Source organism: Hydra vulgaris, chromosome 13 (assembly GCF_038396675.1).
Source record: "Hydra vulgaris chromosome 13, alternate assembly HydraT2T_AEP".
In the NCBI taxonomy this organism is placed as follows: domain Eukaryota; kingdom Metazoa; phylum Cnidaria; class Hydrozoa; order Anthoathecata; family Hydridae; genus Hydra; species Hydra vulgaris.
Window position 1 is genome coordinate 21705001 of NC_088932.1, and position 20000 is coordinate 21725000.

A 20000-nucleotide genomic window follows, 5' to 3' on the forward strand; every position below is an offset into this window, starting at 1 on the left:
ATTTGTATTTTAGATTGTTACGGGACGGAAATTGATTAATAGTTAGGTTAATAATATTATTAATTTGTTTTTAGTTGACTAATAATTGTCAAATAGTTATATGTTTAATTTTATTTAAATTACTTTTTATGTGTTAATGTGTATTATTTGTGTATTAAAAAATAATAAAATAAAAATAAGAAAATAAGAATTAAAATTGATATAAAAATATACATAATATTATGAAATATATTACAAAAGCTGTGTATGTGAGTAATTTATTAGTTAGCCTAGAGATATATGGAGCAGATTAGTATAGTTATTTTTATTTATAGTTGTTAGTCAGGTTTGTAGCAAGCTTTGTAATTTTTTAATAAGAATTTATCTTCGTGGCGGCACTTTGATATAATTTCGGTTCTCTTATTTAACAGTTCTTCAGGTTTTGGATATGACATAATAGTAAATTTCTCATACAGACATAGTGGGCATCTTTTGGAAATATTCGAGTAGGGGGGGGGGGGGTACTGATTTGAGAATAGACCATGTTAGCATAGGGGTTTCATTAAAATTGTTTTTTAAATCCCAGACATAGTTTGAACTTTAATGTCATTAAAGAAGACACTTCACTGTATTTTTAATATATTTTTTTTTTGTCATTGTTTTTTTTGAGATTTGTAACATCTGATGATCGCTATTTGCATGAAACTCTGAGTAATGTTTAAAATAAATCGAGTGTTATAATTATTTAGTTTTTTTTACTATATATATATATATATATATATATATATATATATATATATATATATATATATATATATATATATATATATATACCAGTTTATCAAACACTTCTATTTAATCTCTTTCTTAGATTATTCAATTTTTTTTAGTGAAATATCAAGCGCTTTAATTGCCAGTTCATATCCTAAAATTGTGTTTCTAAAGGAATTATCTTTTGTAAAGATAGTAAAGTTTCGCTTTTCTTCTGGTTCTATGCTCAATTCATCAGGATCAGTTTTAAGAACTTTGCTGCATTTTGCAAAATTTCTGTTACTTTATAATCAATTTAGGTTTCTTGCTTACTTTGTCTACCTTTAACTGATCATTATTTTCCTTCAACACTGAATTGTACCTATTTTATTGTATTCTTTAACTTTTTAAAAGATCACCAGGAAGCTGATACTGATGAATAACAATGTCATGGGAATTGATGTGGTCATAAACTATTCTTTGGGAAACAAAAGATCTTTCTTGTAGATTTTCTACTAACAACTGTTTGTTAACACTAAATTCTCATTTTATTGCACAATGCTGAATACTTTTGAGTTTAGTGCAAATAGACACCAAGAAATTTATCAACAGAATCAGTTAATTCATTAAAAGACTAAAATTTATTTATTATCATTTCAAAGACTCTAAATCGAACACATTCTGCACAAAAAAATTCATCAAATTGCTGTTATGCATTATCTACAACATCAGTTGAAAGCCATTTTAATGCACTTAATCTCTCAGCAAGACCCTTGCATTTGGAGACGAAGCATCGCAATTGAAGATGAAGCATTGCTCCCCACAGAATACTTTAATGGGTATCTTTCTTGTAAATTTTCCAATAACATTATGATAATCTGCCTACATTCTTTATTAATTTTCTTCTGGTCAACAATAAAGAAAGCTTTGCATTTCAGTGCTTTTCCTATGTCAATTTGGTCTACTTCTAGTTGGTCATTTGATATCTCTACAATCTTTGGTAAACTAAATGATGTTGCTGCTTCTTTTAAAATATTTGGTATGAGAATCATTTTCATAAAATTATGCAACATATTTCTAAACTGTTCAATAAAAATGCCACCATAGGTCTGTCTTTTTGAAATAGAACTAGGAATCTTTTCAATTTTTTAGCAAGATCTTTGAAAAACTGCATTTGCTAAGGTACAAACTTGTCAAGATAATAATCTAAAAGAGCTTCATAGCTCTTGTTTTTGGGACGCCTGCTTTTGCACACTGATTCATAATACTTTTTAATTTTAATCATGTTTGGCCATACAGCAATTCTTCTAGAAGCCACAGATTCATCTTCTACCTAGCGAGTTGCACAGAAACTGCAACATAATAAAAAGATTATTAAAGCTGAATTACTCTTAATTTATGTGTGTATGTATGTACGTATGTATGTATGTATGTATGTATGTATTATTGCTGTCTGGCATCATGAAAAGTGTGCAAACTGTAATTCCCCATATTAACTATACCACAATATTCTTTTTCCTGTCTATGTTTATCTAACATTTTCAAAACCACCCAATTAACATTAGGACCATCTAATGATACTTGAATTAGTTTTCCAAGATCAAGCACCTCTGTTGCTTCAATGAGTTTGTCAAAATTTTTTTGTGAATTAGGGCGTCTGTGGAATTTTGAGTCAATATATCTAGCTTTTACAACTTAACTTAAATTCCAGTAACTAATTCAGAAATCCATTTGTTCATTTTTGAAGATAACACTCATACTCTCATCATATGAAAAACAAAGATTGGTGATGCTCTGACATCAGAGAAAAGCTAGTCATGATAGTATGGTGTATTCCAAAATTAACAAGGCAACATTATTTTGTTTTGCTTAATGCAAACTTTGATGCTATTGTGCTTTTAGAGAATGTAAATTTGAATATTTCATTTAAATTTAAGCCTGATCTTAAAGAAAAATGCAACATTACTACATTCAAGCTCCATATTATTTCTACTTTGGTAACCAGAGCTGGAGATTAAAGATCCTCAGAAGAGGCTGTGTTGATTTATAGTTTATATATTTTTTCAAATTAGGAGAACTTTTATGTAAGTTACTGATGGAACACAGCCGATTAATTTGCTACAAGCTTTCTGGAAAAAACATATTTAAATAAAAGTAAAAAAACTTAAATTAAAATAAAAAACTAATTAACTACCAGTAAAGAATATATCTGCTGCATTATGTGTCTTTGCATTAAATTTATGCTTCTTACCAGTCGGATGAGAATCCAAGGCAGATACTCCCATGTTAGAATCAATATCCATTCTGCACTAACTATAGCTTGCTTTTTTAGAACTTGAAATACAAAATTTTAACCAAGAATATTTTTTGTTGTATAGCCTTTATGACAGTTCTTCGTCTTAGACATTATACTTTTTAAATAATTACTAGATGTTGGTTATACTGACAGTAACAGTTAAGAAAAATATTTTTGCATTTAAGAAAATAGATAATTAATAAATTCAGTAGAAACCTACACAATATTAATAATATTTCTGTAAAAGGTAAAAACATGATAATGAAATATTGAACGATTTCAGAAAAAAGTTCAAGAATTTCCAGGATTTATTGCTAAAAGGGTGTTTTTCCAGATATTTCAAGGTTTTTAAGGACCGCTGATCACCATGTTCCTAAACATTTTGTTTTTTTTACTCAATCAAATTTTAAATAAACGGCTGCATCAAAAACTTGCACAAAACATAAGTTAAACTTTTTTTTATAACGCAAGTTAAATCGCAGCAATTATTTTTTAATAAATGATATATACAGCAATATAATTTTAATAAATAATGTCTGGAGAAATAATCTTTGCTTTCACAACAAAATCGTTAATAAAATAATAAAATTTTAATAAATAAAGTAAATAAATTAAAATAATTTTTTTATTGGTTACTCGCCAATTTTTTTAAATAAAAAATCATTTGTAAAGTGGCAATACGAAATTTCAGAAATAATCATTAAAAAAAAAATAATAAAAAAGAAGTTGAATAATATTTAACTTGTTTTAATTTAATTTTTGCATTTTAATTAATATTATTGCAGTAATTTTAAAAAGTTAATGTCTTTAAAAAATAAAAAAAATAAAGAGAATTTTATGACGTCAAATTCACATTAAGCTATTTCTCGTTAAGCATTTTTAATTTAAAACAAGGCCTGATATATATAACCTATTTCATTAACTTGATTCTTGTTTTATTTAAATCTAATATGTTGTTTTTATTTGTTTCTTATAATTTTATTTATTGAAAGTTTTGACCTGCATAGTATTTAATTTACAATTTTTTTTTTGTTTTCTATTTTTCCATTTAGGTTAAAATTTAAATATTTGATGTATAAGGCATCCTATACTCTTTAATTATTTAAAATTTAAGTAGCAATTGAAATGAGGCTACTTAAATTTTAAATAATTATTTTAAATCAAGGTAAGAACTTTAATGAAAAAAGAGCTAATTTAGTTAAGGCCCAAAACTTGATTTTTTTTTGCACCACAATATATAAACTTCTAGAAATCCTTATATAATTGATTACTGCAAATAAAATTACATTGTGAATTTATCGTACTTTTTACCTAGATTTACCTATAGTTTTTCATTACCCTGTAGGACAATGTTTTATCTATACGTCTGTCACATATCTTAAAAAAAAGGTAAAAAATAAATTTGGCATTCCGGCCTGAAACATTGTATTTCCGGCCCGAACCAGAATGACAAAAAAGTCACAAATTCCGGTCGGAACAGAATTCCGATTTATCCCTAGTTTTTTGTAACATTTTTATTGAATTTTTTATAGCTGACTGTGGTTAGATAGCAAATAAAAAATAAAAAAACTGTTACCTGATTCTTTGCCAACACCTATTTGATTTCCAACTGAGTAGACAACATCTCGAGTAGCTAATGCTTTTAAAGCAAGATAATCATACCCTGGGTAACTTAATCGATAACCAGTACCTATTGAAAAAATTAAATTGACACTGTAATTAAGAAAAAATTACTTGAATATTTAAAAAATTATAGATTTAACTTTATTTTCAGTGAAGGAAGCACCGACTCAGCAGTATCTGTTATAGTATATAGTATATAGTATTGTTAAATGTATGTAGGACAATTTTGAAAGAGTTGCATTATCAATATTTATAAATATTTATTAGGTGTAAATATTGATGGAGCAAACCTAAATCTAGGAGCTAGATTCACCTTAGCTGGAAGTTGTACAGTATTTTAACTATCAACTTAAATTAGCTTTAAAAGATGCAACTGAAAATTTAAAAGCCTCTAAAACTTTTGATGAACTACTTCTACAGCACAATTGCTTGTAAAAACACTTTTATAAAAAGTCAAACTGCAACTGTGAATTTAGCATTTTGATTTTAAATACACAAGCTTTTGTTGCTTATGCAAAAGCTTTCCATAAACAAGAAAAGTTTGTGGAACTTAGAGGATCAGTCACAAACAATGAAAACTGCTTTAAAAAGTTAATGTATTTATGACACAATGTGAACCGTCAACTACAAAATTAAAGAAAATCAAGCAAAATTGTTTTTTAAAGCAATTGAAAATCAGCCCTATTCATCTATAAATTTATCTCGATGTCGTTGACATTGACCCAATTTATCTTGATGTTGATGATATGGACCATCAATTCTTGAACTCTTTGATCTAGAATTTACACAAACGATGGTCAAGCTGGAAATTTTTCTTGAGAATTCCACAGACAACTCCGTTGATGACACAAGTGAACCATAATAAAAAACTGTTTAAAGTATATATATATCATTGATTCAAAATACCATTTTCAAAATGGTATACTTTCCTAATTTGCTCAAGTTAACCATGTTTTTGAGCAAAACAAACTAATTATTGAAAATATTTATTGAAGCATGATAGAATTAAAACAAAGGTGATATTTAAAGAAATCTTTTCAAAAATCACTATTGTTTGTGTATTGAATAGCTTCATTTATACTTTTGAACATTAAGTATGAACGATGTTACCTTGTGACAAAGCTATCAGTGAAGTTATTTATTATTTTTCAGATTTACTCATTAGCATGGGATGTGATTTGTATTATATACTTTTTAATATACTATGTATATGTATAATATACATATACACAGTATATTAAAAAACATACATTGTAAATAACAATAAAAAAAATTATTATTTAAAAATTCGGGACAAAAAGAGAGGAAAAAAAAATATTCTTGATATATTTGAACTATTTTTAATTTACACTTTTATAAATATGAATGTAGAACAAATGTTTTCCTGTAGAAATTGCATCAAAAATAACTGAAGAAGCTGTCTAAAGCAAAATCATTTGAAGTCTTTGCTTCAGATAAGTGAAGAGGGTACTGAGGGTGAAGAGAGTGCTGAGATTTTGAAGCTAATACTACTATAGACAAATGATACAGCAATAAAATAAAATAATTAGGAAAAAAGGGGCCCAGGAAATGAGACATTTATCTAGCAACAGAAAATACATATATTGATTGAGGATTTGGATTTGAACTCATAAAATTATAAAACCAATGAAAAAATCAAATGAATATTCAATACCTTGTCTACCGTTTTCATAACAAAGCAGTTTGTTCTTGACAAGTTCTTTTAGTATTTTATGACAGCCACCATGTTTCAAGCTGGCTATTTGTGAAACTAATGACAAAGGTACAATTTCGTGATTTTTCATTCCCATTTCAACCTGTGTAAAATCATTAAGTGCAATAATAACAATTTAATTTAATTTAATTTTATAAATTTAATAATACATATATTTAATAATTTTTTGTTTGGCATTAAGTAAGGTACATGTGTCTAATGTTAAAATGTAGTTAAGCAAAATTTCTTCTTAAGTCTAATTTACTCTATAAATAATGCTTTTTATTATTGATAACATGTTATAACTATTTAATTTGTAAAATACTCTATTAACTTTGATCCTTTTTAAAATAAAATTCAATGACATAAGGGAATTTTTATATTTAAATATTACAAGGGAATATTTATACTTTTATATTTATATATGACATAAGGGAAGAGCAATATTAAAATTGTGGTACATTGAGATAAAAGCATTATTGAAATAAAAAAAGATAAAAATGAAAAATTGAAATTGAGTTAGAGAAATAATGTATTAAAAAAAATGAATATGAATTTTTTTTTTTTTTTGAGAAAGAACTATGATAAAAAAGAATAAAAAAATTAGGTAAAAGTAAAAATATTGAATATGGAGTGAAATTATAAACAATGGCTAAAAAAAAAAGGAAATCCATATTTAAACCAGATAAAGATTGGCATTAATTCTAATTCTCAGTATAGAGGCTGATGTTAATAAATTATCATGCCAGGTTAGAGTGACCGCTGCTTGATCTTATTTTTACTCATTACATTTACAATAATGCATTATAGTAATTGCATTTTAAAGTTAAAAAATAATTATTGAACTATAATTGTAAAACTAGAAACAACTTACCGCAGTAAGTACTCTAAAGTCTTCCCTCGACATGTATTTTAAAAGTATAGCATCCAACTTAACCATTTTAATGGAAAGTAGGTAATACTAAAAAATAAAACCGAATTAAATCATGAAAAAAATCTACACTATTTAGTGTATTGGTAACTGTCACATAATTATGACAATTTCTGTTGAGTGGTATACATTTACAGGTTTAATGTATTAAATATATGTTATACAATTCATGTTATAACGATTTGTCTTCTGGTAAATAATACTGGTTTTTGATTGCCTAATGAAACATTAAAGTTTCACAAATGTTTTGTAAGTAAAAAAAAAAGTGTGCAGTGGACTTATGTACTACATAAAAAATTCATATTTATTTAACTATAAATGTAAAAAAACAAAATGTGATTTATATAGGGCAACAAAAGATTGTGTAATGTTTTTTTCAAAAAATAAAAACAACAAACTCATTTCTATCCATATATAATGAAACCTATAAAAATATAAACAGTATTCATTTTGAAATACAAAAACAAAATTGAAAAAGATAGAAAAAAAAAAAATCTAATGTTTTACCAATTTAAATAGAACCAAAAATACAAAATATATTACTCATTTTATTCAAAAATTATTGAGAGAGTAACAATAACTAAAAACTCAATTTAAATTTATTTTATATAGACACAAAAAAAATAATAAGTTAATTAAAAAGAGATTTATTAAAGAGCGTTCTTTATTTCCTTTACAAGTAACGATCCTATGCTGATCTTTTCACAGTTCACAATTATTTGACTATCATTTCCATCGTTTTTAATAGAAAGAAGAACAGGTAACCCTGATGAAATCAAGTTGGCTGAAAATCTAAAAAATAAAAGAAAAAAAAGATTACCTTAACTATTATTTTTATGATTAATCTAACTAATCAAAACCAAAGTTGGTCTTTATTATTAGTCTTTATTTGTTATGTTTTTATTACTAGTAGGGTTACCATATCAACCCTAAAGTTTCATACCTTAAAACATTCTCATTAACTGTTGGCGATTGTGTCATGCTAACTGCTTCTGTTATTTTAGATACTAAAACTGGAAGTGATTCTGTTAAATGACATGTAAGTTTACTCTCAGTCATACCGGTCAACTTCTTTTGTTGTGTTGTAAATTCATGTTGAGTAAGTGAAACTCCTCTCACCAATTCTCCAACAGGAACCTTTATTTGAACTGTAAACTTTCCAGATTCTGTGCTGTTAAAAAGTAAGTAAATAAACAAGTAAATTTATTATGTAAATTTATATATATATATATATATATATATATATATATATATATATATATATATATATATATATATATATATATATATATATATATATATATATATATATATATGTATGTAAGTGTATAAATATGAATAAAGAAAATATCTTTATATTATAATATATAATTAATATTATAAAAAATATTAAATAGCTGTGTATGTGAGTAATTTATGAGTTAGCCTAGAGATATATGAAGTAGATTAGTATAGTTATTGTTGGTTGTTAGTTAGGTTTGTAGCGAGCTTTGTAATTTTTTAATAAGAATTTATTTTTGTGACAGCACTTTGATATAATTTTGATTCTTTTATTTAGCAGTTCCTCAGGTTTTGGAATAGCAAATTTCTCATAAAGACATAGCGGGCACCTTTTGGAAATATTTAAGTAGGGGGTACAGACTTGAGAATCCCAGATGTAGTTTGATAGAGCGGTAGACTTTTTGTATTTAATATTACTGAATGATGATTTGTGGTTGCTATATATCTGGTTTTCCAAAATGTAATTGTCAAAACAAAGCATTCTGCTTTGTTTCGACAATTACATTTTGAGTCATTATTTTCAATTCTTGGGAAGATTTTTATTGTGGTTTTTATAATTTTTTCTATATTTTCAGTGCAACTGTAGCTAACCTTTACAGTGTTTTTGTTTAAGGTTTTGTCAAGTTTGTGTGTCTTAGGGAAGTTTTTTTCTAGTAAATACAAGAACATTTTTGCAACATTTGTGGAGACGTTTTTATTAAATGAGGTTTAAACCATATGATATTATGTTTATGATTTTTTTTGGGTGTTTTTGTTTGATCTGATAGCTGCCCATTGTACGCCAGGAACGATGGCGTACAATGGGCAGCTACGATGGTGCTGAAATTTGCTAACTTGTATACATACATTTATACATATATATATATACATATATATATATATATATATATATATATATATATATATATATATATATATATATATATATATATTATATATATATATATATGTAAAACATTCAAAAGAAGGTTTTATAGATAAATAATGTATAACAATAGGTAAGATAAAGTTTAAAAGTTTAAAAATGTATATATTTATCCCTAAGTAATAATATACAGAGTTAAGACCACGACACTTCCTTAGTAGCACTGTTTAACAAGTTTTTTTCTTAAGGCCCTAACAAACAAGTTTTCTTGAAATATGAAATAACAAATAGTATAAAAAATATCAAATACTATAGAAATTACCAAGAACTATAGAAAATATACTATCATCAATAATTAAATTGACAAAACGTATAAACAACAATCGTTATAAAAATAAATTTTAGAACTATAAAAAAAATATTAGCGAATAATAAAAAGCATTTTAAAAAATTAAATGGAGAAACATAAAAAAAACTAACCATAAATCAAATGTTACAGGTTGAACAGTATCTTTAAAGTCAATACCAACAGTAACTGTTATACTTTCTTTTGGAGAGATGCTTGCTAAATTAAAAAAAACGTATAAAAAATTAAAATGAGTTGTTTTAAGTTAATTATTATTTCAAAAATAAATAAAAATAATGGAAATACTATGTAAAGCATCGATGCAGTAAAATTAAATAATCAAAATTAAGAAATAAAAACTTTTAAAGAAAGTCAATAGTGTAACAAAGTTTCACACAATTTTTTTATCATACACTTGCAGAATCATATCTTTTTTAATTCTGTGTGTGTTTAATTATGGTATTTATGCATGTAATTCTGAGATAATAAAACAGATTAGTGATTATTTATGAAGAGTAGAGACACGCCAGAGTAGGTGGATAACTTTACCAGATGGTGCTTCTTATTTATCTAACATAAACTATTAAACTGTTTTATTTAGACTCTTTCAAAAAATGTAACTGTAGCTGCACACTTGGATGTAACTGCAGTTGTACACTTGGATGCAACTGCAGCCGCAACTGTGACTGCAATACTATGGGAAACTAAAATCTATTTAATGCAAAATTCTTACAATAATAAAAAAGACTTTTGCAAATTTCAAATCTCATAAATCTCAATCGCAAAAAATTTTTAAAGTACGAAAAAAAGCAAAACATTCAAATTTTAAATCTTTATTGTTGAATTACCCGATACTAGCAGCAATAACAACATTTTATAAAAAATAAAACAAATTATTAAAATAAAAACCTTAATTAAACAAACATATTTTTACCAACTTCATTGAACTCCTGCATTAGAACACCAGACAACAGCTTCTAAAATTATAAAATGATAACATTAAACTAAAAAGTTATGTAATTTTAGAATGAAAAATATAAACTTTGTTAGTTATATGTCACCATGTATATCGATTTGTTATATGTAATCAAAAGTAAAATATTTTTACTGTATTTTTACTTACTTCCAAAGATTTTTTTTCAAAACTTAAAAGTTTACAAGCTCATAAAATGATTTGAAGATGTATATCAGTCTTTCTTCCCTTAGATAAACTGCCTTCACCATGCTTAAGGAGCTACACCTGACCTATGATGACAATGATGATGCCAATAATTTTGATGGTGGCAATGATAATAATGATGATGATGATAATCATGATGATGATGATGATGAGGAGGAGGAGGAGGAGGAGGAGGAGGAGGAGGAGGAGAAGGAGAATAATCTTACAATTTATTACCTTATTCTCAATTCTTAGTCTCTTAACATCAGCATTGCTTGAATTTGTAAATTCCATCTCAACTGCAACCATTGTACCTGAGTATATACAAGGTGTTCGAGGAAATCTATAATATGCTATCAATCCTTTTCCGTTAATTTTACTGAGTAATTCAAAAGATTTTGTATTTTTCTGCTAAATAAAAAAAATTATAAGAAAAAAAAAAAAGTAATCTAAAGTAAAAAAAAAAGAAAAAGCAAATGAATGAAAATTAAGCTTATTATAAAATTATGTACATTATATTACACTATGTAACACAATTTTTTTCCCTTAGATTCTAAGTGTTAATCTTCAATTTCTTATGCCTAAAGACTGTGAAAAACAATGAGTAGAAACTTTAATTTTATAATCACAGCACAAAGAACACAACACAACACAAAGAAAACTTGTTTATAATCACTTAACAGTAAATAAAATTTATATAATTTTTTACAGTACTCAAAATTTATATAATTTTGTAAAACAAATAACTCTGCTGAACATTCAATACTACAAGATTGATATTCTGCATCCTATTTTGACATAACTCTTTATAAGAATTTGAACCAACTTAACATAGTTTTTAGCTTTGTAATTACCTAGGGCCCTAAAAAACTGCAACAAAACTGTTCAAAACTCTGACATTTAATGATTTTCTCGATCTGTAGTTCAACAAAGATACCAACCTTAGACAGCTTCAAAAAAAGATCTTAGAGGTACTTAAAAGGTATTGACTCTTTATTGTAAGCAATTAAAAACTGCTTGATAAATCGAAACTTGATATGCAGTGATGGCATAAGAACTTTCTGAGGTTTTATCAGCAACTCTCACTTCACATTGCTTTTGTCTACAGATTACATACACAGATTTCATGTCCACATTGCTTTTGTCCTTAGGTCGTTCTGTGATAGTGTGACTTAATGTTACGAATGTCCCATAGGCAAATGAAACAAGAATATTGTGTGAAATTTGGGAATGACACCATGAGGAATGACACCATTTTGAAGTCTCCAAAAACCTCGAATCCATAGTCATCGTGATTCAAGGCACTCAGTTACATCTTGACACTGGTGCAGTCTTTTTTGAGATGCACAGAGAGCCATTAGAATAGAAGTTGTTTCTGTTGTGAAGCATAACAGGGAGAAAAAGGTATGGGATGAACTGGCTATAAATAGGCACCATTCACTCAGGTTACATGTGATACAAATTGTCTAGAAAAGCCTGACCACATTGTTGCAGAAGCACAGCCCACCTTTCTGATGGAAAAAGTTGGAAAATTTTATCTAATAAATGTGATTTTTATCTAATAAATTCCACTGTTTGAGCGTGTATATCAGAAGCTCAGCCTATGACTTATTAAGACCTACATCTCTAGTTAGGGAAGTATAGCCTCAACCACACCTGCAAAACTGTAAATTGTCTCCAATATCATCTTTGCTCTCAGACTTGCTGCTTTCTACTAAAAATGATCTCTTCTAAAGTCAAAACAGAACCCAAGCAACATTTTGTGGGATAAACAATGCATAATTAGCAGTTGTTTGAGCGTTCTATCAGCTCTCACAGGATAGCAAACTTCATAGCTTTTTTCCCAGTGCAAACCTTTAACATAGTACATACAATCAATTATATAAATTTGTAATTTCTTAATAATCAACTGTATATATCTAAATCATTGAAACTATACAAAATAAAGCACAACTAAGCAAGAAGCAACTATTCAACTTACCTTTAAGAATTCTTTTGCAATATTTGCATGCTGTGCCAAGGACTTGTCTGATCCCTGACAGGCATGTCAAAGTATGTCATGCTGGCATCACACATTTTAAGAATTCCACAGAATACTTTTTCAACCTAGTATTAATAATTTTCCTGCACATGCAGCAATATGTATTGAGTAAATGTACACAACCTCATGATGCTATTAAAAGTAAATAATTCCTTTTTAAATTTAAATCATTATTTCTTTATTCACCAATAACACAAAATAAAATGTTGGTTCAAGTCAAGGAAGTATTTAAAAGTTTCAGAATATTCTAAAAAACTCTCTAACCATCTGGTTCATTAAATTATAGTAGTTCAGGAATATTCTAGAAGAATGCTCAATATTCGATACAAAATGAGTACTTTCTCAAAAACACACAAATTTTAAAATATCATTGTCCCAGTCACAAAAGCAATGTTTTTGTGGAAAAACAGTTATTTTTTATTTGTATTTGGTTCAACAAAGTAGAAAAACACACTTTAAACCCAAGGACAAAACAATAATAAATATTTGTTACACAGTAATATAATTAAATTAACATACTGAAGATTGCAATGACAAAGTGTTACAATTTTTAGGATCTACAGAAAGACTCTCCATATCTGAAACCAATGATGGAACAAGATTGATACTAACATCATTTTTTGGAGAAACAGAAACTAAAAATAAAAATGTAAAGAATATATTTTAATATTGAAGAAAAAATTTATTTAAGAAATTTAACATTTATAATAAAGCATTTTAGCTCCTGCATTTTGGCCTTATAAGGAATAAATTACTAAATATTTATTTATGCAACAATTAACATTCAATTTTTATTGTTGTCTCATAACACTTTAAACAAGTTTTTCAAAACTGAAAATGTTTCTTCAAGTTCAGGTTTTTTTAAAAAAAACTATTTACCTCCCCAAGGCCACTACAGTCGAGGAGGCTACTTTTGTGGTTACAACCCTCTCTCAACTCTATAACTCTGAAACACGAAACACTTTGAGTGTGGTACTACTAGGGATGTGGTGGGGATCAAACTCGAAACTTCTCGCATATAAGGTGAGCGCTCTACCACAACACCACTACTACATGGTGGTAATTTCAAGCAAGGTCTTTCAAGTAAGGCCTGCAAACAAGGTATGCAAGCAAGTTAGAATTGATAAATCTTTCTAACCTTTTGAGGAGAATTGTTCTTTGTTTAACTTTACAATTTAGTATTAGCTTAAATTTGTAATTATTATTAGTAGTTTTAATGAATAAATGTTTGTTTGTTGCTTGTTTTCTAATTTACTTAGTCCATTTGAATTCTTAAGAAGTTAAAAATGACTGGTGAAATAATTTTTAAGTACAGTGCAAAATTTTTTGGTCCAGTTTTGCCTTTAGTCTTTTAGTCTGTCCAAGCATTTTTTGTCGCTAACAAAGCAAATTTTTTTTTAGAGCAATTGGAGAACTAATTAAAAAGTACTTGAATTAATTAGCGCTTTTTTAATCAGTTAAATTTACAATATTTTTTGGTTATATTTACAATTAGAAGAATTAAAGAGAATAAAATGTTTTAGACAAACTGATTCCAATTGGAGTAAGTTAACTATTCATTTTTATTTAAAATTGATATGTTTTATTGAAATGAATTATTTATGTTTAACATAAAAAACTAAAATAAATGCTAAATAAAATAAGATAAAATTGTTAAAATAAAATAAGATAAAATTGTTAAAAATAAGAACTTTATATGATGACATTAAAGTGTGTATGTATATTAGGGTACAGTGAGATTTATATGTTTTTGAAAAAAATAAAATTCAAGCTTAAGAAAAGGAGTATTTCTATGTAAAATTTAATTTCAAGGAAGGTTTGTTATGGACCATTTTTTGATCAGAAAACGTCTTGATACCCAAATTTTCATATTTACACATTATTAAAATGAAAAAAACTTAAATTATTATAAAATAAATAAAATCCACGGTTGTTCCACGGTTTATGTAATAAAGTCTCCTAATAAGGGCAGCGCTGAATTATTTTTAAAAGATATTTTCACTTGGCTCTCCGCTGTATAAATACAAGATCGTAGTCTGTTACTATTTTATTCGTTATTAGTTATTTAATCGAGATATTTATAAATGTCGAAAGTTAAGACTAGATCATCCACCACTGCAATTTCATATTTTATTGGACCTGGAAAAGATTTTATTCCTAGTGAGCTGCCTACAAACAGAGCAGTTATTCAAAAAGGAATTTTACTAAAAGAACAATATACCATAATAAATATTCTAACAAAGATCTTGCTAGCGATCTGATTCCGTTTGTTCTTGCTCAATGGAGAAAAGCAAATGTTAAGTTTCAACAGCCAGTTACTATTGGTGAGAAATCGCTTTATTATAGAATTAAAACCCTTTAAGCTAATGGACCTCATAACATGTCCTCATAAGATACTTCTGTATGAACATGATCTGTCTGGGTGTTTTTCCCCCCAAAATTGTAAAAGTAAAGCACATATAATTTGCTCTGTATTTTTTCTAAAAAAATTCCAACTATGGAGCTCATGTGGTTATACAGTCAAAGAAATAAGACAGGTGAAAAGTTTGACATGCAGATGGGACATGCTGATAAGATTGAGACAACAAAACTTAGAAAAAAATATAAGAGAAAAATCAGTGACGAAAAAGCTTATGAGAAAAGAATGAAAAAACTACAAGATGATAAAGCATCCTTTGAGGTAAATATAACTTCATAAAAATAAATATTTTCTTTGTTTATATAGCAAATTATATATATATATATATATATATATATATATATATATATATATATATATATATATATATATATATATATGTATGTATGTATGTATGTATGTATGTATGTATGTATGTATGTATGTATATATATATATATATATATATATATACAGCGTATATATATGCATGTATATATATACAACTTATATATATGCATATATATATATAAATATATATATATGTATATATATACATATGTATATATATATGTGTATATGTATATACATATATATATATATATATATATATATATATATATATATATATATATATATATATATATATATATATATGTATATATATATGTATATATATATATATATATGTATTTCAATGTCAATAGATTTGAAAGATATCTTATTTATTTATTGTTTTTTTAATAGTGTTATAGTAGTGTTATCAAAATATTATTTGGGTAAGGTGGGATAAACCTCCTGTTTTTTGGGGAACCGCATCACTGGCACCACCTTTATTTCTAATGAAACAAAAAAAAAAAAACTGTTATAAGCAAATTTGTTAATCATTAAAACCTCATTGAAAATTGAAGACCCCCTCCCCTAAAATGTCCAGAATCTGCATTGCTGGTAGGATTCATGCAAGATAATGACTTTGAAACAAGTATAAAAAAAAATTGCAGCTGGTCTAAATACATTATTTGCATTTAATATTTCATCCCAATGAAAAAGAAGGACATGTAAAACATAATAAAGGACAAGTGTGACAAATAAGATTTTACTAAATTTTGCAATTTCTAAAAGTGCAAATTTGGGTATCAAAACTTTTTCCAATCAAAAATATTTTTAAGTAAACCCTATTTAAAATTTGATTTTACATAAGAATACACCTTTTCTTAAGCTTTTAGAAGAAAAAAAAATTCTCGCTGTACCCTAATGAATATATGTATATTAGACCAGTTCAAAAAAAAAATATTTGAAATGGTTATTGGCTAGGTACTTAAATGATCAGGTTTAAACGTTGAAAAACTATTGGCCATTCCTAAACTTTCTGTGGGTACTAGTGAGATTATGGGAAACTCGGTTGTTGAAGTATTGAAAAAATGGAAAGATGTTCCGGATTGGCTGGCAGGTCTTTGTTTTGACACAACAAGTTTAAACACTGGTGTTCACATCGGTGCTATTACTATCATTCAGCAGGCATATGATAAACGTTTAATTTTTTTGCCTGCAGGCATCAGATCCTTGAAATTATTTTGGCTGCGGTATTTGACTCATTTTTCCAGTCTTCAAGACCACAGATGGGAATATTTTGTCGGTTCAAGGAACACTGGAAACTAATCGACACTGCCCAATACAGTACAATTGAGGCTTCTGACATTGAAGTCAAATCTGAACTTACAGTTGGTGAATGCATTTTGCTAAACCAGAAGAAAAATATGACGGAAATTCTTAGAAATCAACTCTCCTTTTAAAATAAACCCCAAAAAGAATACCTGGAGCTCATCCAACTGACACTAATTGCACTGGGTGAGAATGATGATGTAACTCATTTCAGTCCTCCACGTGCCTATCATCGTTCCAGGTGGATGGCAAAAGGAATATACTGTCTTTAAATCTATTTGTTCCATAGACAATTCAAACTTACAGCATATGAACTACAAGGTCTTCGTCAGATCTGTCTTTTCATTACAACAATTAATACAAAAGTCTGGCTTAAAGCTCCAAACAGTTCTGATGCTCCATACATAAAACTTTGTCTACTACAAACTCTAGAGTCTTATCATGTTGTTGACAAAAAGGTAGCAGATACTGCAATTTAGAAAATGAGAGGACATATGTGGTATTTGAGTGAAAATTTGATTGGATTATTTTCTGACTTGCATTATTTTCTGCTTTGGTTCCAAGTAGCGAGAAAGAGGCTATGATTGTTGCTCTCAAGAAACCACCAATAAAAACTGATCTCAGAAGAGTGATTCAAAATTAGTTGACTACTTTCAGGAAAAGGATTTATCAGATTTTGTTACTCAAAGATCAATCAATCTGTTCACTGCGTTTAAAATTGAATCAATTTTTCTTACTTATAATCCAGCTGCAACATCAACAGCTTTACCACTTTTATTATGGGTTTGTTATTTATTATGGTTGTTTATTATGGGTTTTCTGTCCTGTCTGTCTAACAAGAATGAGAGTCACCAATGTCACTAAAGCTAAATATATAATATAGTCAATAGAATTAAATATATAAATCAATAATACTAAAATGAAAACTTTTTTGAAAAAAAAAAACAATATTTTTAGAGGTAGCTTAAGACCTTTAAACATCAGATGGGTCCCTATAATTATCAAAACAAAATAATGATCATTTTATGAAAAACATAAAGAAAAAAAAAAGAAAAAGTCTTAGTTTAAAGATATCATTTTCTAGGCCGTGAACTCTAAAAAATATAATTTTTTTATAAAATGATGATTATTTTTGAAGTTTTTATATAATTTTGTTTATTTTGAGACCCAACATGATATACTTTTGAAGAACTATATTTTTGATAATTATAGGGAGACGCCTGATGTTTAATTTTTTAATTCTAGAATTATTTTATTATATAGAACATATTTAGAGGGTGGGAGCAGACTTTTTGGGTGGGAGCTTTTTTGAAAAAAAGTTGTTTTAAGGACCACCCTTGGTCCTTAAAACAACTGGAAACTAACAGCAGAAGTGTTCACAATATTGCTTATTTTTCATTTGCTTTAAACAAGAATGTTCAAAAGCGAAAAAAAGATGTAATGAATATATATATATATATATATATATATATATATAATATATATATATATATATATATATATATATATATATATATAAATATATATATATATATATATATATATATATATATATATATATATATATATATATATATATATATATATATATATATATATCAGGGTGTTAGCCAGCCTGATGGCACCGCGTATAATGCGGTTTCCCACTTGGTTTAAAATTCCCAAAGGTTCTTAAGATCATGGAAAAAAAAAAATTAAATCAGTTTCAGATTTACAGTGTTGCGCTAGACGAGTAAAAAACGCAATTAGTACGCACGACAAGGAAATGAATTAAGTTAATGAATTAAGAATTAAGATCAATTTTTTAATGTGAAAAAACGTGTCGTCACTAACAAGCAAGATCATTCATTTAAAAGTTAAAAAAAAAAAATTTTTAATTTTTAATTGAGGTCAGTTATTCTCCAGTTAAAATTGTTCAATACTTTTAATAAATTATTTCATTAATTTATTTTTGTTATTCAAAAAAATCTTTATTTACATTCTTGCTGTTTATCTTAAGTTAGGAAAGTTACAAATAAAATTTGCATATTAATAAATATTATAATTTAAAATAAGTTAATAACGTTTTTATATTAAAAGATTTATTAATAATTTCGGTAAAATAAGTTAGCTGGTAAAGTAAACCGAAAATAACAACAAAAAAATCAAAAATCAAACATGCAACGAAGCGTATTATATATTTTATATTTGCGTAAAACATAAACGAAGATAATTAAAAAAATTATTTTTTTAACAATATTTACAATAATTACAAAAAAAATTTTTTTTTTAAATTTACAAATACAAAATTTAAGTAGATATTTAATGTATATCTGTAAATTGAAAAAAAAAAAGTAAAAAAACTTGTTTTTGTATTTAAATATATTTTTTTACTTAAATACCTAATTTACTAGATATTTATATATGCCGATTAAATTTAGTTGATGCCCTCATTTTAAAATACTATAGCGTCTGTATGATATTTTGTTGACTACGACATATTTCCATTAAATGATCAGGTCTGTGAATCATGAAAAGACGAAAAAAATAAAATGATAAATTTTGCGTTATCATAAAATATAAATTTTTAAAGCGAAAAAAACCCAGACCGTAGATTTTTTTTTTTTTTAATCTTTTTAAAATCCCAATCGCTTGTCCAAATTCAAATAAGATTTTAAATAAGCACGATTTTTAGGTAAAATGAACATCATAGATTAAAAATTTGATTTGTTCCGATCGTTTATTGGCGCTTGTTCTTGATTGCAAGTTCTTTTTTGGTCGGAATTCTTGTATTTTTTGTAAAAATTGATAGAAATATTGTATTTTGACAACTATATAAAGCTAATATAGGTCAGAAACGATTAGAACTAGGATCTATAGAAAATTAAGGCACTTTTTCAAAAGATTTTTAACTAAATTTAGTTAACGCCGATGAGCGAAAGTGATCTAAAGTGGTATTCTTTAAATTCATTATTA

The 20000-nt window shown here is 26.6% G+C and overlaps 2 protein-coding genes across 3 annotated transcripts in view; both read right to left on the reverse strand.

Annotated features, from left to right (window-relative positions):
* Nucleotides 1-7395, reverse strand: part of LOC100210529 (serine/threonine-protein kinase RIO2) — a 20414-nt gene extending 13019 nt beyond the window's left edge. Inside the window, exons 1-3 of the mRNA XM_065816986.1 lie at nucleotides 7237-7395; nucleotides 6324-6465; nucleotides 4602-4715 (exon numbers count right to left, since the gene is read on the reverse strand). Of these exons, the coding sequence (XP_065673058.1) occupies nucleotides 4602-4715; nucleotides 6324-6465; nucleotides 7237-7302 (322 nt within the window). The 5' untranslated portion in view covers nucleotides 7303-7395. The remainder of the gene's footprint in view (nucleotides 1-4601; nucleotides 4716-6323; nucleotides 6466-7236) is intronic.
* Nucleotides 7396-7691: 296 nt separating this feature from the next.
* LOC100207002 (AP-3 complex subunit beta-1) overlaps nucleotides 7692-20000 on the reverse strand; it is a 66262-nt gene continuing 53953 nt past the window's right edge. Inside the window, exons 21-26 of one of the 2 annotated variants that reach the window (XM_065816985.1) lie at nucleotides 13505-13620; nucleotides 11182-11352; nucleotides 10720-10762; nucleotides 9920-10004; nucleotides 8237-8464; nucleotides 7692-8085 (exon numbers count right to left, since the gene is read on the reverse strand). In XM_065816985.1, the coding sequence (XP_065673057.1) occupies nucleotides 7944-8085; nucleotides 8237-8464; nucleotides 9920-10004; nucleotides 10720-10762; nucleotides 11182-11352; nucleotides 13505-13620 (785 nt within the window). In that variant the 3' untranslated portion in view covers nucleotides 7692-7943. Of the gene's footprint in view, nucleotides 8086-8236; nucleotides 8465-9919; nucleotides 10005-10719; nucleotides 10763-11181; nucleotides 11356-13504; nucleotides 13621-20000 lie in introns of both variants that reach the window. The other variant, XM_065816984.1, reaches the window with a different exon arrangement.